A 10,944-nucleotide genomic window follows, 5' to 3' on the forward strand; every position below is an offset into this window, starting at 1 on the left:
AGCCTGATGGGATTGGAGAAGGCAGGCAGCAGCTGCTGCGAAAATGCTCAGGCGTTAAGATACATACCGAGGAATAGGAAACAGTGTTTCGAAGTCTCTTATGTTGACACAAGATGTTTGGACTGAGGGAGTTGGTCCCGGGCCTAAGAAAGCGGTTCAGAAATGAGGCCGTGTTTTGGAGTCCATTAGGAGATGCATGACTAGGATGGGACTGAAAGCAATTAAGTCGCTTCTCACCGGTCTGCTGATCAAGTTACGACTAGACAGAGGTTTCCATGCGGGGGAGGGGAGGCAGCAAACCGACCAGTAGGTTTTTTTTTTTTTTTTTTTTAATGCCATTTCCTGCGGGGTACTCAGGGTGAGCTCAGGGCTGGCAGATGCCTAGGAGATGCCATCAGCAGGGCCCCCCTTCATTAATGAAGCCCCGCCCTTTGTGGAGGCCCATTAAAAACCCAAGGGCCTCCATCTCCCTAGCTGCCTGGCTTCTCCATCCCCTTCACGCATCTACCTCGCGGGAGCTCCTGTCGCCTGCCTTCCTCACCCACCATGTCTCGGCAGTCCACCATCACCTTCCACTCCGGCAGCCGCAGGGGTTTCAGCACAGCCTCCGCCACCACCCCAGCTACTGGCCGCTCCCGCTTCAGCTCTGTCTCCGTGGCCCGCTCCTCAGGAAACAGTGGGGGTCTGGGCAGGATCAGTGGCGCTGGTGCTGGCACTGGCTTCGGAAGCCGCAGCCTCTACAACCTTGGGGGGACCAAGCGGGTCTCCATCGGTGGATATGCTGGCAGTGGCTTCCGGAGCGGCTTTGGTGGCAGGGCTAGCAGTGGGTTTGGGGTCAGCAGTGGCTTCGGTTATGGGGGTGGCATTGGAGGGGGCTTCGGTGGCCCGGGCTTCCCTGCCTGTCCCTCTGGAGGCATTATTCAAGAGGTCACCGTCAACCAGAGCCTCCTCACTCCCCTCAACCTACAAATCGACCCCACGATCCAGCGGGTGCGGAAAGAGGAGCGCGAGCAGATCAAGACCCTCAACAACAAGTTTGCCTCCTTCATCGACAAGGTGGGCCTGTGCTCACCCCTCAACTTCCCAGTGTATGGAGTGACTCGGTGGGGAAGGTTCAGTTCTGGAGACAGAAGCAATGCGGGGTCCCCAGAAGAAGAATATTCATCAAACAGTACCAGCCATGGACAGAGACATTTTCAAGCCAGGCCAGCTGGCCCACAGGACCTTGTAGAGATGCCCCACCCCTACCTCATCCTCTCTGGGAATCCCCTTCTAGAAAGAGGGCTTCCACCGTGCCAGCTACCCTGACCCAGAGAAGTGGCATTGAGAAACTCAACCCAGACTCCATGACTCCCACCATAGAGGCTGTACTCTCCTCCATGTCCAGCCATGAAAATCCTAGAGTCCCTGGGATGCCTCCATGGGCTTTCTCATTTGGGAGTGGAGTTGTCAGTTATATAGCTGCTGGTTGAGTGTGGGATAAAAAGCCTCGTGTGCTCGCCTCCACCGTTAGCAGGAGTGCATGGTTCTGCCTCCCTGGCTTCCCGAGTGAGGCTCATTCTCTCTGCTCCCCTGTAGGTACGCTTCCTGGAACAGCAGAACAAGGTCCTGGAGACCAAGTGGAACCTCCTGCAGGAGCAGGGCTCCAGGACTGTCAGGCAGAACCTGGAGCCCTTCTTCGACGCGTACCTCAATGACCTCCGCCGGCAGCTGGATGGCGTCACTGCTGAAAGAGGCAGGCTGGATGCCGAGCTGAGGAGCATGCAGGAGGTCGTAGAAGACTTCAAAGTCAGGTGGGTGGGAGACAGGCTCCTGACTGCACACAGACGCCCCAGGGCTGCTGCTCTGAGGCCCAGAGAAGTGCAAAGGAGTGAATGCCACATGAGCCAGGAGCGTTGGGTGTGCAGCCCAGAGTGCAGAAGGTAAAGACCGCACAGGCAGGGTGGCAAGGGACCCCCATCTCAGCCTGGCTGCTAGCAAACACAAGGGGCCTGTTCTCATCTGTCTGCGCGACTGAAACCGGCGCCAGCATCATCCGACAAAACAAACACAGTCGCTCATTCCGGCAAACAGTATTGCCTCACCTTTAGCACGCGCCTTATCTCCACTGGGCGCGAGCCCATGGGCTGAGATGGCTTGAATTTCCCAGATGACATGAGCTCGGGTGAAGGAAGGCAGCCAGGTAGAAGGAGGGGTTCTGGTCTTCCTCGTGGAGGTGAACACCGTTTATCGTCTGGGCTACAGTGCAAAGGCATGGTCCTAGCAAGCCCGTTAGCTAGCTTGAGCTCTACTTCATCACAAAAGTACACTGCTCAATGGTCACCCCAAGGCCCAGGGAAAATATTTCAAAATGTTCCTGAAAGACTCTCCTAAACTGATAAAAGTTTTCTTCACAGCTTCAGCAGGCACTACGGCGGCAGCGTGTATTTCTGGTGATCAGGACTATGTGTCTCCAAAGAAATGGAATTGCCTAAGCATGTGATTCTATTCCCATAAGTCTGTGCTCACCTTCTAATCGTATAAAAGTTTTTTTTTTAAGCTGGCAGAAGGAATTATCTACCTTTTATAGAGGAAGAAATAGAGGTTAAATGAATCATCCAAAGTCATGTGCAGGTCACTGAAGAGCTGGAAAGGAAGGAAGGTCTTTAACTCTTGCCACAGCAGCGGGAGTGGTTAAGTGGAAGCCTTGCTCAACCTCACACCCCCTCGCCCTCATCCTTGCAGGTACGAAGATGAAATTAACAAGCGCACTGCCGCCGAGAATGAGTTCGTGGGCCTGAAGAAGGTGAGTAGGGACGTCTCTTAAATGAGATTGGTTCTGAGCTGGTCATCCCGGCACTCGGGAGACAGAAGCAGGAGAGCTGTGTCTGAAGCCAGCCTAGGCTATATGGTGATACTATGCCTCAAAGGAAGGAGGGCTGAGCGTACGGATCAGGGGCAGAGCTTATCGACCACACACCAAGCCGTTCAGTCCAGATCCAGCACTGAGAGGTGGGGAGAAGGAGCATCAAAGACGAGGAGGACGAGGGAGTGAGGGGAGGGGATAGAGAAGCTGAGACCGAACATTAAATCTTGGAGTATGAGATAGTCTGGTCCTGGCTCATCCAAGAAACATCACATCGATGATGACATCATGTGATGAGCTCAAGCCTCCCAGAATACACCTCTGTATTGAAGGCCCCACTACTTCTGCTCAGGTCTCTGTTAGCCCAGAAAGCTTAAGCCCCAGTCTCAATGAACTCCTATCCCAGCCCACAAAATCCAGGCAAGATTCTGCTCAGCTTCTCTTGACTTGCTGTTTGGTTCTGGGGTCATTTCAGGACGTGGACGGTGCCTACATGAACAAGGTAGAGCTGGAGGCTAAGGTGGACTCTCTGACTGACCAGATCAACTTCTACCGGATGATCTATGAGGCAGTAAGTCTGCAAGTGTTTCCGCTGCTCCTAGTACCAGAGCCTAGAGAGGAAAAGAAGCTTCTGGGTTTCATTCACTTAGTGAGTTGAGCTGGCATGGTGCCAGAGAGGAATGCTGGGAACTTTGACACAGGAAACAGTCTCAACCCTGAGGCCTCTCTCCCAACCAATGGCAAAACAGCTCTAGCAAGCAGGGATGCTGGTTCGCACATTCTAGGAATGGAGACTGCCCCTGCTCCCTCCCTCTGCTATATCCCAACTCACTGGCCAGAAGACTTCTCAGCCTCTGAAGATGCCTCATTTGGGGCTCTGCCATATGGAAGGCAGATACCTGGGTCTCTGGAGAGACAGAGGAAGGAAGTGATGAAGTCACACTGAGAAGGTGGAGTGGCAGGATCACCTGATCCTGAAGAATGCCTCTATGTGGCATGGGGACCCACGTGTTGTAATTGCATCCACCAGTGGGAAACATCAACGAAAGGCTTGTAGAGGCAGTGCAGAGAGACTGACTCTACCGCCACACTGACCAGTTGTCTAGAAACTTCCAGGAGCAGGATTGGGATCCCTGACATGATGACGTGACTAGGAGTACTGGAGAGGTTGGGGTACCTGGAAGGATTTCTGCCAGGGACACCAGAGAAGAGATTCCTAGCCTAAGTAGTCACTTCAGGCCCCTTCCTCTTGTCCCTGGTGACACTGAGTTGATTCCCTGCAGGAGCTTTCTCAGATGCAGAACCAGGTGAGTGACACCTCGGTGGTCCTGTCCATGGACAATAACCGCAGCCTGGACCTGGACAGCATCATCGCCGAGGTCAAGGCCCAGTACGAGGACATTGCCAACCGCAGCCGGGCAGAGGCTGAGTCCTGGTACCAAACCAAGGTGAGGTGATAACACTCAGGTGAGTGTTCTGAGGCTGGGCTTCTCTCTTCTCTCACTACTTCCCTTCGCAAGTGCAGCTCTGATACCAGGAAAATCTAGCTTAAAATATGACAGAGGTCTAACCATAGACTAGCGTGTTACCCAGATGGTGCTGGGTGCTCAGAAGGACATACCTGGTCCCCACCTTTCTCTCGATAGAGCAGACGGGGTGAGATTCCAAAATGACCATGAGGTATACATAGTAGTTTTAAAGGGCTTATGAATTTTTTTTTATTTTTAGTTTTTTGGGTTTTTTTTGAGACAGGGTTTCTCTGTGTAGCTTTGCGCCTTTCCTGGGACTCACTTGGTAGCCCAGGCTGGCCTCGAACTCACAGAGATCCGCCTGCCTCTGCCTCCCGAGTGCTGGGATTAAAGGCGTGCGCCACCACCGCCCGGCTGAATTTTTTATATAAGCTCTGGGGGTCCTCCACTCTGCCAAACAGGGCTTTAGAGTTGTAAATACAGAAGCCTCAACCAAAGAACCCAAAGTCTAGAAGGCCAGAAAGTGGGTGGCCACCACCAAAGGGAAAAAGAGCATCACCAGAGAGCTTCCAGAAAGATCTAGGTCTTTAGTCCAGTGTTCGAGCGGAGAAGGATACGAGACTGTGAAAGAACAAGACGGATTTTAAGGCTGAGTGATTGGCCAGAAGGCAAGAACACACACATGCCCCCAGAGACGGGGTTTGCTGGAGGGAGGCTGGAACAACCTTAGAGAGCTACAGCCGAAAGCCCGGGTGGCCGGGTTTATCCTGAAACAGTGTAGCGAACCCCAAGTCGTTCCCTTGCCAAACCAAGGCCCTTCCCAGGGCCATCTGCCTGTCACTCTCTGCCCCCCATCCCAATTGTCCTGCCCTGCCCTGCACACTCCATTGGTCCCTTGGCTTCCGGTAGGTTGTCTGGTGTCAGGGGTCCGCAGTGCAGTGCCTTGGCAGTGAGCAGGAGAAGGTGCACTTAACCCCAGCTGGAAGTGAGATTGGTAACAGACTCCTCCCTGCATGGTTGGGCTGCTGTTCCTTCCAGTCCTAAGTATCTGGTGGCAGAGGAAGCAGAGCGGTCCAGCACTCTCCAGACAGACTGGATCTTGACTCAGACAGGACCTCTTCTAAAGATGGGCTGGAGGAGGCAGGGTGAAGCAATCTCTCCTCAGCAAGCATGCCCTGGAGAGATGTTTCATGAGCACGGAGACCAGGGTGTCTGCCGGGTCAACATGCTGCCTCCTGTAACCTTCCTTTCCTCCCTGATTCCCAACGCTGCCGTCTGCAAAGCTCCCTAAATTCATGGGCATAGCCAATCCTGACACAAGCCAGACCAAAAAACCCCCAGCCCACAGCAACATTGAGCAAGCCACTTCCTCACTCCCACAACTCGACACCATCCCCCTGCCGCAGGGTTATCTCATAGGTCCCTTTTCCCAGTCTAGAAAATGTCCTCCCTCTAAGCTGTCTACATAGGCCCCTCTTCCCATCCTGCTGATGACAGTGTCTCCCCTTCAGATGTTTCCCTTCCACCCTCCCTCCCCACTACACACACTTTCGAACCTAAGTTGGACTCTTTTGCGGCACTCTGAAGGACCCTGTTCATTGACTACCAGCTACTTACCTTTTGGATACAAATTGAGCAACAGTATAAGCACCTGGGAACCAGGATCAGCTGTGCTCGTGTGCCATTCCCAGAGCCTGCTGCCTCCCCAGGGAGCAGATGGGCTCAAGAAAAACAAAATGAGCGAGGGGCAAGTGACTGGAGAGAGATTGGCCTGCTTGGCACACAGGCGTTTGAGTAGGTGGCCATGTCTGCTCTTACCAGTATGAAGAGCTGCAGGTGACAGCTGGCCGGCATGGCGACGACCTCCGCAACACCAAGCAAGAGATCTCGGAGATGAACCGGATGATCCAGAGGCTGAGATCTGAGATTGATGCCGTCAAGAAGCAGGTACGGTTCAGTCAGCGCAAGAATGCTCACTTCTTCTGTGCCATCCCACCACCTCCAAGGACTCCTTCCATGGATCGCGGCACCCCCGGGATCTGTCCACAGATTCGTGACACACCTCCGTTCTTTTCAGTGTGCCAGTCTGCAAACTGCTATCTCAGACGCTGAGCAACGTGGAGAGCTAGCCCTCAAGGATGCTCGGGCCAAGCTGGTGGACCTTGAAGATGCCCTGCAGAAGGCCAAGCAGGACATGGCCCGGCTGCTGCGCGAGTACCAGGAGCTCATGAACGTCAAGCTGGCGCTGGACGTGGAGATCGCCACCTACCGCAAGCTGCTGGAGGGCGAGGAGTGCAGGTCTGTTCTCAGAGCACACAGAACTTACGCCAGCAGCCTGAGCTGTGGCAGTGAGTGATGACAGAGAAGGCAGGTGCAGTCTCTTTCCAGACTGCTAAGTCATCCCAGGGGCATAGAAACCAAAGGCCTGAGCAGGTCTAACCAATCAGGTCTGTTGAAGGAGAAGGCTGGTTACATAGTAGACCTGAAAATGTGGGATATAGGGTTCTGGATGAAAAAGAGAGTGTCCTAGATTTGGGCTTATAGGCCCCGTTCATTATGAGAAGTTATCTCTAGCCCTCAGTTTCTCCAGGTGCAGAATAAAGGGACCAGACTCTGTGGTCCCCAGAGCTCGTAGGGTTTTGGTATTCTTCCAGTTACCAGCTGTGCCACCAAGGACAAGTTACTTAACCTTCCCATCTCAGCGTCCCTATCTGTAAAATGGGGGTAATGATAGTTCTGGTGTTGCATATTGCTAAAAGGCTTAAAATAAGGCAATATCATGAAACTCTTGAAACAGCTCATGCCAGGCAACAAGTGGTTTTGTCTTTTTAACTAGCTCTTGGAGCTGGAGAGATGCCCCAGTGGCTAAGAACACGTGCTACTCTTACAGAGGACCTGAGGTGGATTTTCAGCACCCACGTAGGGTGCCTAATAATTGCCTGTAATTCCAACTCCAGGGGATCTGACACCCTTTTCTGTCCTCTCTCTGTACTTACACTTGTGTGCACATATCCACACATAGACATAGAATTTTAAAAATAGTAACTTAAAGATTTGTTTATTTATTACATGTGTATGAGTGTTTTGCCTGCTTGCATACCTGTGGAAGTCGGCACCAGATCACCCTGGAGCTGGAGTCAGAAATAATTGTGAGCCACCATGTGGGTTGTGGGAACCTAGGTCCTCTGTAAGAATAACAAGTGCTCTTGACCACAGGCTATCTCACTACAGCCCTAAAAAAAATTTTGCTTTAATTAAAAAATAAAAATCTTGCTCTCCAATTTAGTGGCCAAAGGAGTGGGCTTTGAAGGCAGATAGATCCTGTTTCAAACCTTGTGACCATGAGCAAGTTAATTAGTCTCTCTGATCTTCAATTTCCCACTGTAAAACTGACATAATAACACCTACCTAATAGTGTTGTTAGGAGAATTCAATGGTACGATGAGTGTAGCAGGTTCTCAATAAATATTAATGTTAGCTCTGAGTGAGCGTTTAGGAATGAATGCCAGTTGCTAAGACAATAATAGCCCAATTGTGACTACTGTTATTTTTGTGATTTGGACGCCTCTCCACACTTATGATAGCCTCGGTGCATGACAAGAATCCCTTATTGAAAGGAAATTCTGGGTTATAGGAACCATTCTGCCTTTCCGATGCACTCTAATCTAATTGGTTTTCACTTCCTCCAAGGGCATGGTTTAAACCCAAAATGTGCCTCTGAGGTTACAGGTACTATGCTTCCAAACCTCAGGTTCCACAAGATTCCTACCCTTACCGTTTTTAGTACTTCGTGTATTTTTAGAGTTTTAACCGGCATGACTTCTGCAATAAACATAATAAAGGATTTTCAATGCCCTTAAAACAATCACAAAATTGGTCATTGTAAACACCTGCCTGGTAACAACCTGGACAGTAGGTAACCTTCTTCCCTCCTCTCCTCCCAATCAGGCTGAGCGGAGAGGGAGTTTCCCCAGTGAACATCTGTGAGTATGACCCCTGTGGCTTGGAGCTCACGTGGTGGTGGCAGGGGGGGCGGATACGTGGGAACTGTGAGAACCCTGCAGGCAGCATTCATTTTGAAAAGGGCTGAGGGCTTGAGCGGATGACAAAGCCATTGTGAATTAGAGGAACCTGTTTTATTTACTTATCTGCTGTAGTGTTGGAGATGAACCTGGGGCCTTGGTGTGTTCTGACCACTCTCACATACACCCACCCTGCCTTACCCTGTCCTGGATACTAACCCCACCTCATACCAACAAGCCCCTCCCCCACCCCGCACCCTATACTCCCACCCCCACCCCCTGGTATGTCTTTGCGCTTTGTTTGTGTTTCCAGAGTTTAACCCAAGCCGCCTGCGTTAGCGTGGGCACAGCACTAGAGGGGTTTTTGTTTTCTGAGACAGATTTCACGGAACCCAAGCTGGCTTCAAATTCCTGACCCTCCCGCCTCTAGTTCCCAAGTTAAATGAGAGTCTTTAGGTTCCCAGTTCTTCCCTTTGGAGTGAGAGTGCGAACCACCACATGGGGGAATGTGTGTGTGTGTGTGTGTGTGTGTGTGTGTGTGTGTCTGTGTGTCTGTGTGTGTGTGTGTGTGTGTCTGTGTGTGTGGTTCCTGAAACTGTCTTACAGCCATATCTCCCACCTCCCAGAATTCCACGGGGTTACGAATCTAGTTCCAAGAGTTCAGAGATGAGCATTTGACATGGACAGGACATCCAAAAGCTCCCGGTTTTGCCTGGCCTCCTTGGAGAGAACCCTTACACCAGACACCAAACCCTGGCCAGCGAGGCAGCCCTGCCTCCTCTGAACGCCTTGTGGAGAGCCCGCTGCTTGCCTCAGCTCTACTGAGCCAGCGCTGCTGCAGGAAGGCCCTAGGCTTTTCAGGACAGCCGCCCTCTGTGCCTGCAGTGCTATGCCAGGGGACACCAGGGGAGGGCATGTGCATGCCTATGAGCTTCCAGAAGGAAGGAGAGGCCAGAACCAAACCCAAAGGGAGAGACGGGTCAGACAGCAACCGTGGTAGTACCGCAGAGGGGAGAGGAAGGTGCCTTCCTGGAGAAGTCTCCAGTAGGTTCTGGAAGAGGAGCACTGGGTGGTAGAGGAGAAGCAGAAAGCCTGGAGAAAGAAGACAGCCCAGACCAGCAGAGGTGGAGATCTAAGGTAGCATCTCACAGAGCAGGCAGGAGATGGGAACGCCAACACCTGTCTGTGAGACCACCCATCTCCACTGCAGACACTGGGCACTGCCGTCAGGGGCCTTCTGCCCTGCCTGCAGTTCTGATCCTGTCTCCTCTTCCCCTCAGCTGTGGTCACTTCGACCGTTTCCAGCGGCTACGGTGGTGGCAGCAACATTGGAGGTGGAAGCCTGGGTCTTGGCGGGAACAGTGGCTATTCCTTCACCACCAGCGGTGGGCACAGCCTGGGTACAGGTCTGGGAGGCTCTGGCTTCACCACCAGTAGCAGCCGGGGCCCGGCGGGCAGTGGCTCCAGCATCAAGTTTGTTTCCACCACGTCGTCCAGCAGGAAGAGTTACAAGCACTGAGGTGGCCGGCCTGCAGCCTCCCTTTGCTGCTGCCCTGAAGCCTCCTTGCACTTGTAACTGGATGCCTGGGCCCTTCCCCCATATCCTCTTCACAGGACCCCCCCCTGCACTGCCAGGGATCCTGGCATCCTGGCTAAACCCATTCCCTGGCCTATGGCAACACCCCGACAGTCCCCAGGCTGCTCCTGGCATCATCTCTGTGCTAGACACACAAACCCAAAGCCCACTCTCTTCTGGCGTTCAGTCAATGGATCTGCAAATGCCCCCTCAGCACACCTGTCCCTTTCCTCCAGATGCAGGGACAGGGAGTCTGTGTTGGCCACCCCAATGCCAGGCTGTCTTGTCCTTCTCTGGCTGCTTATAAATTGCCAGCTGGAGTCAATGCGCCTCTGTCTCCTCCTGGAATGTGCCTATTAAATGCATGTGTCATGTGTTTGGCTCAGCTCTCTGTGTGCGGCGGTGATGAGCTCACAGCAGTTCTGACTCCCAGGCAGCCCCCAGTCAGCGTTCCACACAAGCAGTACTCAGGGCACAACAGCTGTGGCCCCTTCCTGAGGAGCTAAGGGGGTGTATGGGGAGGGCAGCAACCAACAGCCTTCCTCCTTAAGTGGCTCCTACTTCCTCTCACTCTTCTTCTTTGGGATGCTTATTTGGGAAGTCCCAAGCCCTGGACAGAAGCCCTGCCCAGCCTCCTGTTCAGCATGTCATGCAGGGCAAGGCCATCCCCTCCCCACATCAGCCTGTGTTCCTGGGACAACACTGACGTAGGATGAGTGGTCAAGGACTGGCCAGCAAAGGAGCTGATTGTTCCTCCGACAACTTCAAACATGCAGCCCTGAGCAGAGAAATGACAGGGCAGGAGAGGAGTTAAAAGTCAGCCCCGAGGCCAGGCCAAGGAGCCAAGGAGCCTGTAATTGCAGGAAGCAGGGAGACACCCAGGAAGGGCTGCACATTCCTGAGTTTACAGTCTCCTGGACACCTCCTCTCAGGACCGTAGGGCATGATGGGATTAATATGAGCGGGGCTCAGGTTTGTGTAGACAGGGTGGGCCCGACCCTTGGGATTCATCGCTGAACTGATAGGAGCTGC

General features: G+C 52.9%; 1 protein-coding gene across 2 annotated transcripts; it reads left to right on the top strand.

The window, feature by feature from the left end:
- Positions 1-546: 546 nt before the first annotated feature.
- On the top strand, positions 547-9,954 carry LOC131896778 (keratin, type II cytoskeletal 75). Of its 2 annotated transcripts, none has more exons than XM_059247576.1 (9): positions 547-1,056; positions 1,579-1,793; positions 2,725-2,785; positions 3,321-3,416; positions 4,129-4,293; positions 6,136-6,261; positions 6,392-6,612; positions 8,263-8,332; positions 9,613-9,954. In XM_059247576.1, exons 1-9 carry the CDS (start codon positions 547-549, stop codon positions 9,853-9,855), a joined length of 1,707 nt encoding a protein of 568 aa, XP_059103559.1. In that variant the 3' UTR covers positions 9,856-9,954. The 2 variants fall into 2 exon arrangements, with proteins under 2 accessions (XP_059103559.1, XP_059103560.1); XM_059247577.1 differs by having other exon boundaries at positions 8,263-8,297; positions 9,617-9,954.
- Positions 9,955-10,944: the final 990 nt, after the last annotated feature.

The sequence above is a fragment of the Peromyscus eremicus genome, chromosome 20, assembly GCF_949786415.1.
Source record: "Peromyscus eremicus chromosome 20, PerEre_H2_v1, whole genome shotgun sequence".
In the NCBI taxonomy this organism is placed as follows: Eukaryota; Metazoa; Chordata; class Mammalia; order Rodentia; family Cricetidae; genus Peromyscus; species Peromyscus eremicus.